The sequence below is a fragment of the Macaca nemestrina genome, chromosome 8 (genome assembly GCF_043159975.1).
Source record: "Macaca nemestrina isolate mMacNem1 chromosome 8, mMacNem.hap1, whole genome shotgun sequence".
Taxonomy (NCBI): Eukaryota; Metazoa; Chordata; class Mammalia; order Primates; family Cercopithecidae; genus Macaca; species Macaca nemestrina.
Genome location: NC_092132.1, coordinates 89,282,562 through 89,303,110, shown reverse-complemented (window position 1 = coordinate 89,303,110; position 20,549 = coordinate 89,282,562). Strand labels below are relative to the sequence as shown.

At 41.9% G+C, this 20,549-nt stretch overlaps 1 protein-coding gene and 1 non-coding gene across 2 annotated transcripts; both read right to left on the bottom strand.

The window, feature by feature from the left end:
* Positions 1 to 16,328: 16,328 nt before the first annotated feature.
* On the bottom strand, positions 16,329 to 17,766 carry LOC105482276 (ribosomal protein S20). The gene is made up of 4 exons (XM_011742299.2): positions 17,629 to 17,766; positions 17,334 to 17,433; positions 16,967 to 17,040; positions 16,329 to 16,547 (listed from the first exon to the last, which is right to left on the bottom strand). Exons 1-4 carry the CDS (start codon positions 17,629 to 17,631, stop codon positions 16,365 to 16,367), a joined length of 360 nt encoding a protein of 119 aa, XP_011740601.1. The 5' UTR covers positions 17,632 to 17,766; the 3' UTR covers positions 16,329 to 16,364.
* On the bottom strand, positions 17,108 to 17,174 carry LOC112426749 (small nucleolar RNA U54). The gene has a single exon (XR_003018151.1). It is a non-coding gene; the product is annotated as a small nucleolar RNA U54 (small nucleolar RNA).
* Positions 17,767 to 20,549: the final 2,783 nt, after the last annotated feature.

Below are 20,549 nucleotides of genomic sequence, written 5' to 3'. Positions count from 1 at the left end.
TGGAGACTGCAAAGATAGCAAAGCATGTAGTTGTGTTACCTCCTTATCTCCCAGTGATAAACCCACATAACATTTCACAAAAATGAACAGAACAGGGAACTGGACAACAAAGACAAAAGCATACCGAAGAAACAAAAAGTGATAATGCTGGAAGTGAAATTTAAATCAAATGTAAATGGAGTTTAAGAAAAATAGTTGACCACGAGCATGTGGATACTACTAACATCTGAGAAATTCTAGATGTGTAGCCAGAGGAACTTAGTGAAGGCAGATTTATTGACATGAATGAGGAAAGTTGTTGTGATGAAAAGAATGAAAATGCCCCAGAAGAGGCCGGGTGTGGTGGCTCATGCCTGTAATCCCAGCACTTCGGGAGGCTGAGGTGGGTGGATCATCTGAAGTCAGGAGTTTGAGACCAGCCTGGCCAACATGGTGAAACCCCATCTCTACCAAAAAAAAAAAAAAATACAAAAATTAGCTAGGAGTGGTGGCACATGCCTGTAATCCCAGCTATTCAGGAGACTGAGGCAGGAGAATTGCTTCAACACGGGAAGCAGAGGTCGCAGTGAGCCGAGATCGCACTGCTACACTGCAGCCTGGGCAACAGAGCAAGACTCTGTCTCTAAAAAAAAAAAAGAAAATGACCCAGAAGAAGTGACACTATCAACAAACTTTATATTAATGAAAATCTAGAAATATTTCATGACATTGAAAGCACAAAGGATAAAATGTTGGAAGCTGATTCAAAGTTCATAGTATGATGGTTCATCAAGGCATGGAAAAAAATTCTTTTTTTTTTTTTTTTTTTAAACTTCCAGGCTGGAGTGCAATGGCTTGGTCTTGGCTCACTGCAACCTCCACCTCCTGGGTTCAAGGAATTTTCCCACCTCAGCCTCCCAAGTAGATGGGATCACAGGCACACACCACCATGCCCAGCCAATTTTTGTATTTTTAGTAGAGACAGGGTTTCACCGTGTTGGCCAGGCTGGTCTCAAACTCCTGACCCAGATGATCCACCTGCCTTGACCTCCCATAGTGCTGGGATTACAGACATGAGCCACCGTACCTGGCCTAAAAAATTCTTATAAGTTATACGATGAGTAAAGAAAGCAAATACTGTTCAAATAACAACTGAATTTTTTAAAGAAAGAAATACAATGCTTTAATTCTCAATATTGCTAACGTATTAGATGACAGTGTGTTAAATATTAGTTTTACTTTTTTATTATTTTCCATTTCCCTTTACATTGATAACTCACAGTAAGAGACTTTTTTAACTATTATTATACTTTAAGTTCTAGGGTACATGTGCACACTGTGTAGGTTTGTTACATATGTATACATGTGCCATGTTGGTGTGCTGCACCCATTAACTTGTCATTTACATTAAGTGTATCTCCTAATGCTATCCCTTCCCCCTCCCAGTAAGAGGATTTTTAATGTTTTCACAAAAATTTTACAGGTTGGCCAGGCGCGGTGGCTCAAGCCTGTAATCCCAGCACTTTGGGAGGCCGAGACGGGCGGATCACGAGGCCAGGAGATCGAGAGACGATCCCGGCTAACACGGTGAAACCCCGTCTCTACTAAAAAATACAAAAAAACTAGCCGGGCGAGGTGGCGGGCGCCTGTAGTCCCAGCTACTCGGGAGGCTGAGGCAGGAGAACGGCGTAAACCCGGGAGGCGGAGCTTGCAGTGAGCTGAGATCCGGCCACTGCACTCCAGCCTGGGTGACAGGGCAAGACTCCGTCTCAAAAAAAAAAAAAAAAAAAAAAAATTTTACAGGTCATAGAACAATAAAAAATTTCCCTATTATTATGATCCTTTTGCATATTCTCAGCTTGTATGGTTCTTTTTTTTGCTTTTGTTTTTGTTTTTGAGACAGAGTTTCACGCTTGTCACCCAGGCTGGAGTGCAGTGGTGTGATCTCGGCTCACCACAACCTCTCCCTCCCGGGTTCAAGTGATTCTCCTGTCTTAGCCTCCCAAGTAGCTGGGACTACCATGCCCGACTAATTTTTGTATTTTTAGTAGAGACAGGGTTTCACTATGTTGGCCAGGCTGGTCTCGAACTCCTGACCTCGTGATCCACCCGCCTCGGCCTCCCGAAGTGCTGGGATTACAGGCGTGAGCCACTGTGCCTGGCTGTATAGTTATCTTCTTTGGTCTCATACTACTGAGTAAAATGAGGATTGTCTGTACCTATATGCCTTCTTATATGGAAAGAAACTACTAGATTAAAAAGAGATTTAAGAAACATCAACCTATTCGATCTTGATTCAAACAAATAAGAAGTAAAAACACTCAAGGAAATTTGAACACTATTGGATATTTCATGATATTAAAAATTGTTGAGGGCCAGGCGCAGTGGCTCATGCCTGTAATCTCAGCACTTTGGGAGGCTGAGGTGGGTGGATAACCTGCGGTCTGGAGTTTGAGGCCAGCCTGGCCAGCATGGCAAAACCCTGTCTCTACTCAAAATACAAAAATTAGCTGGGCATGGTGGCACACGCCTATAATCCATTACTTGGGAGGCTGAGGCAGGAGAATTGCTTAAACCTGAGAGGCGGAGGTTGCAGTGAGCTAAGATCACACCACTGCACTCCAGCCTGAGCACAAAGCAAGACTCCGTCTCAAAAAAAAAAAAAAAAAAAAAAAAAAAAATTGTTGACCCTGCACAGGGGCTCATGCCTGTAATCCCAGCACTTTGGGAGACCACAGTGGGAGGATAGCTTGAGCGCCAGAGTTTGAGACTTTGGGCAACATAATGAGACACCCATCTCTTTAAAAAAAAAAAAAAAAAAAAATTAGCTGGGCATAGTGGCACACGCCTGAGGTCCCAGCTACTCAGGAGGCCTGGGAGGTCGACGCTGCAGTCAGCTATGATCATGCTATTGTACTCTAGGCTGGGAAACAGAGCAAGACCCCGATCTCATTAAAAAAAAAAAAAAAAAAAATTAAGAATTGTTACTGTTAGCTTTTATAATGATATGCAATTATGTTTTTAAAACAGTCCTTCGAGACAGGCACGGTGGCTCACGCTTGTTAATCCCAGCACTTTGGGAGGCCGAGACAGGTGGATCACTTGAGGACAGGAGTTCAAGAGCAGCCTGGCCAACATGGTGAAACCCCATCTCTACTAAAAATACAAAACAATTAGCCGGGCGTGGTAGCGGACACCTGTAATCCCAGCTACTCAGGAGGCTGAGGCAGGGGAATCACCCGAACCCAGGAGGCGGAGATTGCAGTGAGCCGAGATCACGCCATTGCAATCCAGCCTGGGCAACAAGAGTGAAACTATGTCTCAAAAAAAAAAAAAGTCATTAGAGCGATAATAGCAAGGTGGCAGAATAGGAAACCCCAGTCCCGTTTTCCCAAGGAGACACCAACTTAACAACAATATGCAGACCAAATTGCCTTTGTGACAGCTCCAGAAACCAAAGAGGTCGCAGCACTCGGGTGCGTACAAAGCCAAGATGAACTTCATCAAAGTGGGTAGGAAAATGTCTTACATTTTGCAAACCCTAACCCCTCTCCATTCCCAATGCAACATGGAGTGGAAGAAAACTCACAACTCCCAGCCAAGGGATAAAGAAGAGTGAAACATGAGCACAACATCCTGGCTTTCTGGGGGCCTTCCAACAGACTGGTTTCTGCCTTGCCTGACTCAGTGAACTCAGAGCAGAAGACGCATAGTTTGGATGATAGGTTGGGGACCACTGAACAAAACTAAGTGTCACATGAGTTGCTACAGGAAAGCTACAGTACTGAAGACAGACACCAGAGGGAGTAAGAGATCATGAACGCCTGAGAAAACAGGGGCAAGCTTTTTAACTAGAACATTACACACATACACAGACACACACACGTGCGGTAGCTCATGCCTATAATCCTAACACTATAATCCTAACACTTTGGCAGGCCAAGGCAGAAGGATGGCTTGAGCTCAGGAGTTTTGAGACCAGCCTGGGCAACATAGTGAGAACTTGTCTCTGAAAATAAAAAATAAGTAAAAGAAAATTACACACACAGGCCCAGAGAAAATGCATCCCCGGCTGGGCATGGTAGCACGTGCCTGTAGTCAAAAATTAGCCGGGCATGGTGGCACATGCCTGTAGTCCCAGCTACTTGGGGGTGCTGAGGCAGAAGAATCTCTTGAACCTGGGAGGCAGAGGTTGTAGTGAGCAGAGATCATGCCACTGCAGTCTAGCCTGGGCAACAGAATGAGACTTCATCTCAAAAAAGAAATAAATCTGTCTCAAAATAAATAAATAAATAAATAAATAAATAAATAAATAAATAAGAAAGAAAGAAAATGCATCCCCAAGAAAAGTTTGAGAAGTCGCCCACCATCTATGGTCAGGCTTCTTGTGGAGATCTCCTGTATGAAGCCAGTCCATATGGACTGGAAGAGACAATCCCAACAAGATGTCACAAGACATACAAAAGAGGGAAACATAGCTGATATGGTTCGGATGTTTGTCCCCTCCAAATCTCATGTTGAAATGTGAATGTGATTACCAGCGTTGGAGGTGGGGCCTGGTAGGAGGTGACTGAATCATGGCAGTGGATCCTTCATGGATGGTTTAGCACTATCCCCTTGGTTATAAGTGATTTCTCACTCTGAATTCACATGACATCTAGTTGTTTAAAAGTGTGTGGCACCTCTACCCTTGTTCTCTTGCTCCCACTTTTGCCATGTGATGTGCTTGCTCCCACTTTGCCTTCCACCATGATTAAGTTTCCTGAGGCCTTCACCAGAAGCAGATGCTGGATCCATGCTGGTACAGCCTGCAGAACCATGAGCCAATTAAACTTCTTTGCTATATAAATTACCCAGCCCCAGGTGTTTCTTTACAGCAACACAGAAGCAGACCAACACAATGGCCCAATAAAATGAACAAAATAAATCTTCAGCAAGCAACTCTAAAGAAGTGGAGAACTATGAATTAGCTGATAAACAATTAAAAATAATCATTATAGAGAAGCTCAATTAGCTAAAAGAGAACACAAATAGACAACTAAACAAAGTCAGAAAGACAATGCATGAATAAAATGAGAATATCAATAAAGAAATGAAATCTATAAAAAAGAAAAACACTATCTGGAGTAGAAAAATAGCTGAACTGAAAAATTCACCAGCAGACAAATATGTAACAAAGTAGTTTTTGTAAGTGATTGAAGTTAAGTTGTATCAGTTTAAAATACATTATTGTAACTTTAATATGTTTTATATAATCCCCATAGTAACTACAAAGAAAATACTTATAGAAGCTACACACAAGGAAAAGAGGAGGGAATCAAAGCATGTCACTACAAAAATTAATGAGGCTGAGCGAGGTGGCTCACACCTGTAATCTCAGCACTTTAGGGGGCTGAGGTGGTCAGATCACTTGAGGTCAGGAGTTTGAGACCAGCTCAGCTAACATGGTGAAACCCCGTCTCTACTAAAAACAAAAAATTAACCAGGCATGGTAGTGCATGCCTGTAATCCCAGCTACTCTGGAGGCTGAGGCAGGAGAATCACTTGAAGCCAGGAGGTGGAGGTTGCAGTGAGCCGAGATCGTGCCACTGCACTCCAGCTCGGGCAACAAGAGCGAAACTCCATCTCAAAAATAAATAAATAAATAAATAATAAATTAATGAAACACAAAGGAAGGCAGTACAAGAGGAAAGAGAAAAAATAGTTACAAGATACACAGAAAACAACAAAATGGCAATAGTAAGTCATTTATTAACTGTAATTAATTTAAATATAAATGAATTAAACTCCCCAATCAAAAGACACAGATTGGTTGAATGAATTAAAAAAAAAAAAAAAGCAAGATCCAACTATATGCTTTCACATAAGAGATACAATTTTACACTTTAGATCTAGGATGCACATAGGCTGAAAGTGAAAAAATGGAAAAAGATAGTCCATGCAAATGGTAACCAAAAGAGAGCAGAGGTGGCCATTCTACTGTCAGACAAAGTAGACTAAGTCATCCAGACAGAAGATCAATGAGGAAACAAGACTTGAACATTATAGACCAATTAGACCTGATAGACATATAGAGAACACTCCATCCAACAAGAGCAGAATACACATTCTTCTCAAGTGCAGAGATCACTCTCCAGAATAAATCACAGGTTAGGCCACAGAACAAGTCTTAACAAATTTAAGAAGAGGGAAATCATACAAAGTATCGTTTCCAACCACAATAGAATGAAACTAGAAATCAGCAGCAGAAGGAAAATGGAAAATCCCCACACATGTGGAAATTAAACAGCAAACTATTAAACAACCAATGAGTCAAAGAAGAAACCACAAGAGGCCGGGCGCAGTGGCTCATGCCTGTAATCCCAGGACTTTGGGAGGCTGAGGTGGGTAGATGACCTCAGATCAGGAGTTTGAGACCAGCCTGGCCAACATGGTGAAACCCCATTTCTAAGCCAGGCACGGTGGCTCACACCTGTGATCGCAGCACTTTGGGAGGCTGAGGCAGGCAGATCACTTGAGATCAGGAGTTCGAGACCAGCCTGGCTAACAGTGAAACCCCGTCTCTATTAAAAATATAAAAAATTAGCCGGGTGTGGTAGCGGGAGCCTGTAATCCCAGCTACTCGGGAGGCTGAGGCTGGAGAATTGCTTGAACCCAGGAGGCAGAGGTTGTAGTGAGCCAAGATTGCACTACTGCACTCCAGCCTGGGCATCAGAGTGAGACTCTGCCTCAAAAAAAAAAAAAGAAAAAAGAAAGAAAATCACAAGAGAAATTACAAAATATCTTGAGACAAATGAAAATGAAAATATAATATATCAAAACTTATGGGATGCAGTGAAAGCATTATCAAGAAGGAAGATTATAGCTGTAAATGCTTACATTAAAAAAGAAGAAACAGGCCAGGTGTGGTGCCTCATGCCTGTAATCCCAGATCTTTGGGAGGCCAAGGTAGGAGAATTGCTTAAAACCAGGAGTTCAAGACCAGCCTGGCAACATAGTGAGAACCCATCTCTACAAAAAATAATAATAAATGAAAAATAGCCAGACATAGTGGCCCTGTAGTTCTAGTTGCTCAGGAGGCTGAGGTAGTAAGATTGCTTGAGCCCAGGAGTTCGAGGTTGCAGTGAGCTGTGATCCTTCCACTGCATTCCATCTGGGGTGACAGAGCCATACTGTATCTCTAAGAAAAGAGAAGGAGAAATGGCCAAAAGAAACAACCTAATTTTATACCTCAAGAAAACCTTTTAAACCTTAAGAAAAAGGAGAAAAAATGAAACCCAAAGTTAGTAAAAAAGAGAAGAAAATAACTAAGATTAGAACAGAGATATAAATGAAATTTTAAAATGAAACTAAGGGTTGGTTTTTTGAAATGGTCAAAAAATTGGCAAACTCTTAGCTAGATTAACCAAGATAAAAGAGAGAAGATAACTAAAATTAGAAATGCCATATGGGACATTATAAATGATGCTACAGAAATTAAAAGGCTTTACAAGAATACAATGAACAATTATGCACCAGCGGCCGGGCGCGGTGGCTCAAGCCTGTAATCCCAGCACTTTGGGAGGCCGAGACGGGCGGATCACGAGGTCAGGAGATCGAGACCATCCTGGCTAACACGGTGAAACCCCGTCTCTACTAAAAAATACAAAAAAAAAAAAAAACTAGCCGGGCGAGGTGGCGGGCGCCTGTAGTCCCGGCTACTCGGGAGGCTGAGGCAGGAGAATGGCGGGAACCCGGGAGGCGGAGCTTGCAGTGAGCTGAGATCCGGCCACAGCACTCCAGCCTGGGTGACAGAGCGAGACTCCGTCTCAAAAAAAAAAAAAAAAAAAAAAAAAAAAATTATGCACCAGCAAATTCAGTAATCTAGAAGAAATGGACACATTCCTAGAAATATACAGCATACCAGAACTAATTCATGAAGAAATAAAAAACCCAAACAGACTTACGACTAGTAAGGAGATTGAATCAGCAACCAAAAACCTCCCAACAAAGAAAACCCCAGGACCAGAGGATTTCACAGTTGAATTCTACAAAACATTTTAAGGAGAATTAAAATTTTAAAACATTCAATAAACTAGGATAGAAGGAAACCACCTCAACGTAATACAAACTATATATGAAAAGCTTACAGCTAATATTACACTCAATAGTAAACAATTGAAAGCTGTTCCTCTAAGATCAGGAACAAGGCAAGGAAGGCTCACTCTTGCAACTTCTATGAACATAGTGGTGGAAGTCCTAGGTAGTTCAATTACCCAAGAAAGAGAAATAAAATACATCCAAACTGAAAGGAAAGAAGTAAGTTATCTTTATTCACAGACAACACAGTATTATATCACAAAAGATTAAAAACTAATGAACAAATTCAGCAAAATTGCAGCACACAAAATTAATACAAATATCAGGTGCATTTCTATACACTAACAGTAAATAATCTGGCAAGTAAACTAAGAAAACAATCCAATTTTTTTTTCTTTTTTTTTCTTAATGAGATGGAGTCTCACTCTGTCACCCAGGCTGGAGTGCAATGGTGTGATCTCAGCTCACTGCAAACTCCACCTCTTGGGTTCAAGCAATTCTCTGCCTCAGCCTCCTGAATAGCTGGGATTGCAGGCGCCTGCCACCACACCCACCTAATTTTTTTGTATTTTTTAGTAGAGATGGGGTTTCACCATCTTGGCCAGGTTGGTATTGAACTCCTGACCTCATGAGCCCCCTGCCTCAGCCTCCCAAAATGCTGGCATTACAGGTGTGAGCCACCGCGCCCGGCAACAATCCAATTTTCAATAGCACCAAAAAGAATAAAATGCATAGGAATAAACTTAACCAAGGAGGTGAAAGACTCATACACTGAAAACCACAAAATATTGCTAAAAGAAATAAAAGAAGATTCAAATAAATGTAAAGACATCCTATGTTTATGGATTAGAATACTGAATATTGTTAAGATGTTAATACTACCCAAAGAGATCTATCTGCAGATTCAACACAATTCCTATCAAAGTACAAATGGCATTTTTGCAGAAATAGAAAAATGTATCTGTAAATTCACGTGGACTCTCAAGGGGTAACAAATAGCCAAAACAGTTTTGAAAACGAATAGGATTGGAGGACTCACACTTCTGATTTCAAAACATATTATAAAGCCACAATAATTAAAGCTCTTGTAGGCAGCATGAGCATAACAACAAATAGGCCAGTGGAATAAGATAGAGAGTCCAGGAATAAATCATTGTGTATGTGGTAAAATTGTCTTTAGCAGGGGTTCAAAGTCCACTGAATGGAGAAAGAACAGTCTCTTCAACAAATGGTGTTGGGAAAACTGTATATCTACAGGCAAAAGCCATAAAGTGGAACCCTTATAGGATACACAAAAATTATGCTTTTTTTTTTTTTTTTTTTTTTTTTTTTGAGGCGAAGTCTTGCTCTCTTGCCCAGGCTGGAGTGCAGTGGCCGGATCTCAGCTCACTGCAAGCTCCGCCTCCTGGGTTCACGCCATTTTCCTGCCTCAGCCTCCCGAGTAGCTGGGACTACAGGTGCCCGCCACCTCGCCCGGCTAGTTCTTTTTGTATTTTTTAGTAAAGACGGGGTTTCACTGTGTTAGCCAGGATGGTCTCGATCTCCTGATCTCGTGATCCGCCCGTCTCGGCCTCCCAAAGTGCTGGGATTACAGGCTTGAGCCACCGTGCCCGGCTGATTATGCTTACCTTACACAATATACAAAAATAAATTCAAAATGGATTAAAAACCAAACGGTAAGACCTAAAACTATCAAACTTCTAGAAAAAAACATAGAGGAAAGTCTTCATAACACGGGATTTGGCAATGATTTGTTAGATATGATGTCAAAAACATAGGCAACGAAATCAAAGATTTTAAAGTTTGATGTGATTACATTATATCAAACTTTAAAACTTTTGTCCATGAAAGTACATAGCCGAGAGAGTAAAAAGGCAACCTACAAAACGAAAGAAAATACTTGCAAATCATCTACGTGATAAGGGATTAATATCCAGAAAATATAAAGAACTCATACAACTCACAAAAACAAAAATAACCCACTTTAAAAAAATGGGCAAATAGCCAGGCGCAGTGGCTCATGCCTGTAATTTCAGCACTTTGGGAGGCCAAGGCGGGTGGATCACCTAAGGTCAGGAGTTTGAGTCCAGCCTGGCCAACATGGTGAAACCTCGTCTCTACTAAAAATACAAAAAATTACCTGGGTGTGGTGGTGCATGCCTGTAATCCTAGCTGCTCAGGAGGCTGAGGCAGGAGAATCGCTTAAACCGCAGGAGGTGGAGGTTGCGGTGAGCCGAGATCGCACCATTGCACTCTAGCCTAAGCAACAAGAGCAAAACTCCGTCTCAAAAAAAGGGAAAAGAACAGAAAAGGGCAAAGGACTTGAATAGGTAGTTCTATAAAGAAGATATAGAAATGACCAACAAGCTTGCTAAAAGCAGTGGCTCACGCCTTTAATCCTAGCATTTTGGGAGGCAGAGGTAGGCAGATCACGAGGTCAGGAGTTCAAGACCAGCCTGGCCACCATTGTGAACCCTGTCTCTACTAAAAATATAAAAGTTAGCTGGGCGTGGTGGCATGCGCCTGTAATCCCAGCTACTTGGGAGACTGAGGCAGGAGAATTGCTTGAACCCATGGGGCAGAGGTTGCAGTGAGCCAAGATCGTGCCACTGCATTCCAGCCTGGGCGACAAAGACTCTGTCTCAAAAAAAAAAAAAAAAAAGAAAGAAAGAAAAGAAAGAAATGGCCAACAAGCATATAAAAAGATGCTCAACTTCATTAATCATTACAGAAGTACAAATCAAAACCACAATGAGATATCACTTCACACCCATTAGGATGGCTACTATAAAAAAAAAAAATGAAGTATTGGTGAGGATTTGGAGAAACTGGATCCCCTGATGGGAATGCAAAATGGTGCAACAGTATGGAGATTCCTTAAAAAATGTAAAATAGAAATACCGTATGATCCAGCAATCTCACTTGGTATATATCCAAAATAATTCAAGGCAAAATCTCAAATACATATTTGCATACTCATGTTCATTATAGCATTATTCACAATAGCCAAGAGGTGGGAACAATCTCAATGTTCAACAGATGAATGAATTTTTTAAAAGCAGTATATATACATATATTGAGATATCATTCAGCCTTAAAAAAGAAGAAAAATCCTGCCACATGATACGGCATGGGTCAAACTTGAAGACATTAAGCTAAATAAAATGTCAGTCACAAAAAGACACATATTATATGATTCCACTCACATGAAGTATCAAGTAATCAAACTCATAGAAAAAGAAAGTAAAATTGTGGTTGCCAAGGGTTCAGAGTGAAAAAAAAAAAAGGGAGTTAGTGATTAATGGGTAAGAGGTTCAGTTTCACAAGATAAAAAGACTTCTGGATATTTGTTGCACAACAGTATGAGTATAATTAATGCTACAGAACTGTTAAAAAGAGTCTTTATCCTTCAGATTTAGATACTAGAAGATGTATGAGTAAAATATGATGTCTGAAATTTGCTTCCAAATAATCTGAAGGCTGGTTGAAGAAGGTGGTGGAGTCACACATGAAATAAAACTGGTATTGACAATCTTTAAAACTGAGTGGCTTTATTATACCATTCTCTCTCTACTTTTGTGTATGTTTGGAATTTTCCATCATAAAGGAGTTTTTAAAAACCCAAGAAAATCAAAATGAAAATAATCAATAGAAGTGCTGGATAACAAAGTCAAGGAAATATCACAGAATGTACAATTTAAAGGATTTGCTGAGGTGTGTGGATCACCTGAGCTCAGGAGTTTGAGACTAGCCTGGCTAACATGGCATAATCCCGTCTCTACATAAAATACAAAAATCAGCTGGGAACGCTGGTGCACACCTATAATCTCAGCTACTCAGGAGGCTGAGACAGGAGAATTGCTTGAACCCAGGAGGCAGAGGTTGCAGTGAGCTGAGATCACACCACTGCACTCCAGCCTGGGTGACAGAGCAAGACTCTGTCTAAAAAAAAAAAAAAAAAAAAAAAAAAAAAAAAAAAAATTAAGAGAAGTTATGAAAGAAAGGTGAGAGACACACAAGACCTTCAGAAGGTCAGCAATCAATAGGAGTCCCAGAAAGAAAAGAGACAAATGGAGGGTAGGGCTAAAATAATGAGCGATTTTTTTTTTGTACATCAGATATATATTGTACTGACTCCTGGGAGGAATACAAATGTATTCCTTGAAAGCCTCAATTTGATAGTGTTTCTTAAAATTAAACATTTCCATATTCTCTGGTGAAAATATCTTTTTTATTTGAGACAGAGTCTCGGTCTGTCGCCCGGGCTGGAAACCTTCGCCTCCCGGGTTCAAGCGGTTCTCGTGCCTCAGCCTCCCGAGTAGCTGGGACTACAGGCATGCCCAGCTAATTTTGTATTTTTTAGTAGAGACGGGGTTTCACCATGTCGGTCAGGCTGGTCTCGAACTCCTGACCTCAGATGATCCATGGGGTGAGTTCTTTTTAAGTTAATTTAGAAAGATATGCACAATATGTAAGGCAAAAATAAGTAAATAAAGAGCAGTTTACAGAACAAACGGTATAGAAGGATTTGGTTTAATTTTCATCTCCACAAATTAAAGGAAGAGTTTTTCTATGAAAGTGAAATATGCTATTATTCTTAGGATGAAGGAAATAAGGATTGATTTTGTGCCTCTGACTTACTTTTTCTTTTTTTTTTGTGAGATTGAGTTTAGCTCTATTGCCCAGGCTGGAGTGCAGTGGCTCATTGCGACCTCTGCCTCCCAGGTTCAAGAGATTCTCCTGCTTCAGCATCCCAAGTAGCTGGGATTACAGGTGCTTGCCACCACGCCTGGCTAATTTTTGTATTTTTAGCAGAGGCGGGGTTTCACCATGTTGGCCAGGCTGGTCTTGAACTCCTGACCTCAGGTGATCCAACCACCTTGGCCTCCCAATGTGTTGAGATTACAGGCGTGAGCCACCCCACCCAGCCGTAGTTCCTCTTACTTTCAAAAGATAAAATTTCAGTTGCATCGACTGAAGTACAATTAAACAAAAAAAGAACACATTTCAGCTTTGGCCATTTCTCCACGTAAACCTGCTTGGTCACTATTTTGGCAGAGGAGAATACAGTTAAAAAGGACATGTCCCAGGGGATTCAAATACACTTCTCAAAGTGTACTGCTGGCCCTCCATATCCATGGGTTCTGCATCTGTAGATTCGAGCAATTGTAGGTCAGAAATATTCAGAAAAAAAATTGTCTCTACTGCACATGTATAGACGTTCTTTTTCTTGTCATTATTCCCTAAATACAGCAGAACAACTACTTACATACCATTTACATTGTATTAGGTATTACAAGTAATCTAGAGATGACAAATTATACAGGAGGATGCCACAGATTATATGCAAATACTATGCCATTTTGTATCAGGGACTTGAGCTTCCTCAATTTTGGTATTCAAGAGAGGTACTGAACTGATCCCACACAGACACCTAGGAAACACTGTAATTCAATGCAGTATCATGGGTCAGCTAGAGCATATCCTGTGCCAGTGAGAGAAATCTATTCCCTTAACAAGTTAGTCTTGGTTTGTTTGGAAAATGTCTCCCAGAGGGACAGTGAACACCCATATATGCATTTTAGATAGATACTATTAGTATGCTCATTTGGCACATGACTGAGGCTCAAAGTCAAGTAACTTGATAAAGTCTCCATAACCAACTAACTAATTTTGGAGCCATCTGTCTGACTGTATGGCTAGAGATTCTACTTCTATACTCTTGCCTGTTCATTTTATATCCAGAGCATACACACAGGCACTCTACCGATGTCATGCGAAGAAATCTAATCCAGTCTGGGTATAGTGGCTCTCACCTATAACCCTAGCACTTTGGGAGGCCGAGAAGGGTGGATCGCCTGAGCACAGGAGTTTGAGACCAGCCTGGGCAACATGGCGAGACCCCATCTCCACAAAAAAAATTAGCCGGGCCAGGCGTCATGGTGCGAGCCTGTGGTCCCACCTACCTGAGGTTGAGGCAGGAGGATCGGTTGAGCCAGGGAGTTCAAGTGAGCCATGATTGCACTACTGCACTCCAACCTGGGTGACAGAGCAAAACTGTCTCAAATTAAAAAAAAAAAAAAACTCTGACCCAGCAATGAACAGCTATGGTGGTTTGTTCCCTTGGTTATTGCTAGTTTACATTTCTACACCAGAAGCAGGGCTCTGCAAATCCAAATAAAGCAAGCACTGGAGAGATACCCTATTTTCAACCTTCCTAACTCCCCATCCATACAAGACGGCCTGTAACTTGCATAGAATTATTGGCATCATTACCACTATTTAATCTACCCTTAATTCCCTATATTCAAAGGCCCTGCAGTTTTATTTCCATGCAGGTATTTTTAAGTGTTTGAGAAATTGAAGATAACAGCAGTTTCAAATATTTAAGTGCTATTTTAGCTGTAATACAGGTTCTCAATTACATATAGCTTTAATTCAACATTTTCACCATTGTGAAAGTTCACAATTTAGGGAAAGCCATGAAGCTGTCCTTCCACTACTGATTTACTGAAGCATATTTTTCACAGTATATGTTCTCTGGACTTTAGTGACATTGCTTTCAGAATTATTTCCAATCAGTTCTCAAGACACGTGTGCTCCAAAGACTGCTATGCTGCATTTAAAGTTCTTAGGTATTTCTGTCTGGGGGCCACATATGAACAGGTATTCCATTTTAAAATGGTCTTATTAACTGCTACCTAAACAGCTCCCAAAGATAAACTGGTTTAAATTTAGCAATGTGGCATAATTCATTCCAGACTCAGTTCCATTCAAATCCTTGATGTTAATTGGGTTTGTCTTCTTGAGATCCGAAGTAGACTCAAAAAGAATTGGATATTGGGTAACAGCAGGGCAGGGGCAAGGGGTGACTCCAATGTTTGAACTGAGACTTCAGTGGACAATGGATTGAGACACGGAACACACAACAGAGCTTCTGGGAGGGAAGATTTCATTTTAGACACATGAGCTTTTCAGCTGTGAGTTGCAGGTCCCTAGTATGCAGCTGGTTGTATACAGATATCTCAATTGAAGGTCAATTTGAAAAGTTCAGTGTGAAAGCTTAGGCCCAAATCCAAAGACAAACTTGAATTACCCAACTTTGATCCTATTAAAAATCTCAAAAATTTTCTGAAGGCAATCTTAACAGTTTATAGATGTTTTATTTTTCCAAAATAAATCTACAGAAACTTTCCCCAATACATTTAGCAAATGTGTAAGGGTATATGATTATAAATTCTAGGCTGGGTGAGTGGCTCACTCCTGTAACACCAGCACTTTGGGAAGCTAATGCAGGCTGATGGGTTTTGAGTCTAAGAGTTCTAGATCAGCTTGGGAAACAAGGCAAAACCTCACCTCTACAAAAAACAATTAGCTGGGCATAGTAGCCACATACCTGTTAAGTCCCGGTTACTAGGCAATTTGAGGTGGATGGCATGAGCCCAGGTCAAAGCTGCAGTGATCACACCACTGCACTCCAGCCTGGACCGCAGAGTGAGACTGTCTCAAAAACTGAAAATGTAAGTATTTTTTAAAAATATGAAAGTGAAAATGGGCCGGGCATGGTGGCCCATGCCTCTAATCCCAGCAGTCTGGGAGGCCAGCCAGGGGGATCACCTGAGGTCAGGAGTTTGAGACCAGCCTGACCAACAGGGCAAAACCCCGTCTCTACTATAAATACAAAAATTAACCAGGCATGGTGGCAGGCACTTGTAATCCCAACTACTTGGGAGGCTGAGGCAGGAGAATTGCTTTAACCCGCCAGGATCGCACCATTGCACTCCAGTCTGGGCCACAGAGCAAGATGCCGTGAAACTTTCATATTAAAATATAAAACACTGAAAATATAAGTATCTTAAAACTTAAGTTTTAGTTCCTAAAACCCTAAAACTTAGTTTTAGTCCTGCCTCTGCCAATTAATTCTTTTTTAAAGATGATAAGCTTGGTTCATTTAAAAATATTACTCATTTTCAGCACTTGCCTACTAGTGCACTAGGCTCTCAGTCACGGCTGTGTATTACAAACGCCCCAGATCAATCAGAATTCCTAGGGTATGCCAATGTTATAAACTGACAGTGTCCAACACAACTGGTCAGTTCTCTCAGTATTACGTAGTTAACGGAATTCAGTTTTCAAATGACTCAAACGACAATGAAAACAAGATAGACCATTCTAAGATACCCATATATTCCACCTGAAAAGTGGAAGTCTCATGGTACACTTTTATATTCCTAAAATCTGCTAGTATTCCGAATAAAAACCAACAAAAGTTAACAACTGGTAATCAATTTATTAAAATAGTTGACTTAAGCATCTGCAATGGTGACTTCCACCTCAACTCCTGGCTCAATACTGATGGAAGTAATCTGCTTAACAATCTCAGAAGGACTGTGCAAGTCAATGAGTCGCTTGTGGATTCTCATCTGGAAACGATCCCATGTCTTAGAACCTTCACCACAAGGAGTTTTTCTTGTAGTGATTCTTAAAGTCTGCAGCAAAAAACAAAGGAAACCAAGTGTTTATGGCTTTATACTTATCCCTAGAACACCTGGAAAAACACTTAATCATCTCATTAGTTTCCCTTTGGCATGATTCCTATTTACACTAACAGATTTTCAGGTACCACGGGTTGAAAATGCCAGGTCTGTTTTCACTGTAGTAGGACACCACCCTTAGAGCTTGCGCCTGTTAAGCACCAAACCACACCAAGAACACAACAGCAATAATTAAACGATCATATCTAAACATTAGATACTTACTAGGAACCGAAATCTACCACCAATTTCAATACGCGTTTGTAGATAACATCAGGGTTAACAATTTTGGCAGCCAAACCTCTTAAAGAACCTGAATTTACACAACATCCAGAAGCAACTCTCCTACTTCCTGCCCCTCCGATTTACTTTACCTTGGTAGGCATTCGAACTGGTCCTTTCACTTTCAGGTTCTTTTCCTTCGCGCCTCTGATCAAGTCAGCACACACTACAGGAAATAAAAAGACCTCTCAGTACAATCAAAACAATTAAAATCGGCTTAAGACCTTCACTTCTACTGGCTCAGAATAGCGTATAAAACTATCACCGTCATTCAACACAGTAGGTACCTCCTCATCGCCAGCTGTATGACAATGAAAGCAGTTTTAGGCCATGCTTTACCTTTTTAAAGTAAGCAACTTGTCACTTCAGTTCTTGGAGTCCACCTTGTACACTAACATTAACGAGTAAAGCTCGGCGCTTTTTGTCCAATTCCCGCCCCCACCGCACGACTGCACTGACCCTTTTCCAGGGATTTAACGTTGCGGCTCGTTAGGGTGATTCGAATTCGGTGAATTGCCACCTCCGGCTCCACGGGTGTTTTTCCAGTATCCTTAAAAGCCTATTGTTAGACACATGAGAAAGAACAATAAGCCAAAAATGGTCTGCCACTTCTGGAGAAAGGCAGCTTCCGGAAGCTTCCCGCGTTCCCCCACCATTTCAGACGCGCCTTTCCGCCCCTACACGGAAAGCATCTGCCCTGTACAGGAGCACGAGCTCCAAACCGGAGTCCCCCCGCCGCCGACTGCCACCTCACCATGCCTGCTGCGCGGCTTCCTGACCGACTTGTTCCTCGGCGAGAGCGAACAGCGGTGAGTCAGGAGCAGGAGCGTGCGAACCAAAGATCCGCAAGTCCTACGACCGCGTCTTCCTCAAAAAGAAAGGGGTGGGACTTGAGCAATGCTTATATAGCACGCTTACATCCGGGTCCCACACGCCCCGGAACAGGAAATGTCCCGGACCCTAGAGGCGGTCGCACAAGGCCGAGCTGGAGCACTCGAGGAGTTGGCAGGAAAGGCACGGCTGCGTGCGCCCCCTGTCCGCAAGGAGGAACCAAAGTCCCGCAGGGTGGGGTCCCCGCCTGCGCGGAGATGGCCACCCGGCCGAGAGAACAGGCGAGACGGAAACCTGAGAAACTCCTGTCTGGTGCACCTAACCCTCTCCCTCGTAAAGTGCACAGGAACTCTGGTTTTTACGTTGCAAATTTTGCTTTCTACACAGACCATACCACTCGTTGTTCTCTGAGGATGAGGTAACTTCTCTGAGTTTAGCTGACATGAGCAATGGCAGAAATGCTTCTCGTAAACTGGACACCTTACGATAGAATTAGTAAGCAGTTATTTTTCATAGCCTGAAACGTCGTTTTGTGATATTTCAGCTCCTGGCTTCCCAGTCCAGCAGAAGTATCTACATCTATTTCTGGAAAGGACCTGAACTTGGCTTCTCGTCCCTCTGGAAAGTGAGGCGAAAATGCCAGGCTGCGCAGCTACCCTGAGGCCCGGCCTGGTACCTGGCTAGCCACCCAGTCCTGATACGTCATCTCCTTTCTGTTGGATAAAGTCATTGGATAAGATCCCCCAGGGTCTTCTTAATACTGAACATTTGTTCATAATCACATAAGTGACCAAATATAGTGGAAAACCCGAATGGTCAACTGGGCTGAGCAATGGGAGAGAGCGCAGGATGAGCTCACCTACACCTGAGCAAGAAGCCGGGGATAATACATGGAAATCATTGAGATGGATTTTGATACAGGGCAGAAGGAAGAGTAAAATAATCTCATACTACTTTCCACCTGAAGTTCTGAGCCAAAAGAGTTATTTGCTCAAACACTTCCAACTGGGGAGGGACAGAGCTCTGATGCCTCCCTCCAGGCCTGTTTTTGTTGTAGTTGTTGTTGTTTTTTGTGTGTTTGTTTTTGAGACGGAGTTTCCCTCTTGTTGCCCAGGCTGGAGTGCCACGGCACCATCTCGGCTCACCGCAACCTCCGCCTTCTGGGTTCAAGCGATTCTCCTGCCTCAGCCTCCCGAGTAGCTGAGATTACAGGCATGCGCCACCGTGCACGACCAATTTTGTTTTGTTTTGTTTTGTTTTTTAGTAGAGACGGGGTTTCTCCATGCTGGTCAGGCTGGTTTTGAACTCAGGATCTCAGGTCATCCGCCCGCCTCCGTCTCCCAAAGTGTTGGGATTACAGGCGTGAGCCACAGCGCTCGGCCCATCAGGGCTCTTTCTTGAGGTTTTGTCTTCTGTTACTTGGTAGAAAATTATTTTTGAAACTTTAATCAGATAATAGCATTGTCTTATTTGGTGATAACTGGAACATAACTAATAACTGGGTTTCTTTGGCTCACGATACATATGAGGGTTTTGTTTTTGCTGCCATTTTAACAATTACTTTAAATTTTCAAATTTGGATGTTTTCCAGTTCCATTTTTTGGGTTTTTTGTTTGTTTGTTTGTTTGTTTTTTGAGATGGAGTCTCGCTCTGTCGCCCAGGCTGGAGTGCAGTGGCGCGCTTTTTGCTCAAGCGATTCAAGCGATTCTCCTGCCTCAGCCTCCCGAGTAGCTGGGACTACAGGCGCGTACCACCACTCTCAGCTAATTTTTTGTATTTTTACTAGAGACGGTGTTTCACCGTGTTAGCCAGGATGGTCTCAATCTCCTGAACTCGTTATCCGCCCATCTCGGCCTCCCAAAGTGCTGGGATTACAGGTGTGAGCCACCTAGCCCGGCCCCAGTTCAGTTATTTTTAAATGTAATCCATTGTCTGTAAGTACTCTTTTAGTAGAATTTTTAGCAGAAAATCTGAAAGCCTGCATTCTTATTGTGCTAGCTGTAACCTAATTGAGACTTCATAACTTAGAGGTTTAACTTGTTGGAATGGCTATGTGCAACAAATAGACAAAAGCACAATTGCCCTGCTCCCTGGGGTGTGGTCAGCCACCACTGTAGTACTGCCTGAAGGTGACTGTGCATCTTTTAAGTGAACATATACAGCAGCATTCATGTTTTCTAATGCTCAAAGATGACTGGAAATTCAATGAAGGAATTTCATTGAGAAGTACAATTGTAATTTTTGTACAAGTGTGATTTTTTTTTTGATAACAAATCTGGTACATCTTTTTCTTAGGCTTACCTCATCCTTTAAGTATTTGAGGAACTGGTGAACAAGTTAACTACTTTGATCATAAATAAGGAAATTTCATTATAGAGAAAAGCAAAATGTGGCTCAGCAGGTATGTGAAAAATGGCTGATGTGACTAGAACTAAGGAAACAAATGGTTAAGTTAATATTAGACAAAAGTAATGGAAATTTTTTATTTTTTATTTTGGAAAACAGTATGGAGGGTCCTCGAAAAATTAAAAATGGAACTTCCATATGAACCAGCCATTCCACTTCTGGGTATATACCCCAAAAAAATGAAATTGGTATCTTGAAGAGATACCTGCACTTTATTGCAGCATTATTTACAGTAGCTAAGGTCAGGAAATGACCTAGGTGTCCAGCAACAGATGAATGGATCTTTTTTTTTTTTTTTTTTTTTTCGAGACAGAGTCTTACTCTGTTGCTCAGGCTGGAGGGCAGTGGTGCAATCTCGGCTCACTGCAACCTCCATCTCCTGGGTTCAAGCAATCCTCCTGCCTCAGTCTCCCAAGTAGCTGGACGTTCAGGCGGGCA

Excerpts from the sequence above, each read along its gene's own strand:
- LOC105482276 (XM_011742299.2), bottom strand. Across the intron at positions 17,041-17,333 it reads CGTTAAATCCCTGGAAAAGG|TGTGTGCTGACTTGATCAGA; the intron begins GTCAGTGCAGTC and ends TATTTCCTGTAG. Across the intron at positions 16,548-16,966 it reads CAGTTCGAATGCCTACCAAG|ACTTTAAGAATCACTACAAG; the intron begins GTAAAGTAAATC and ends TTTTTGCTGCAG.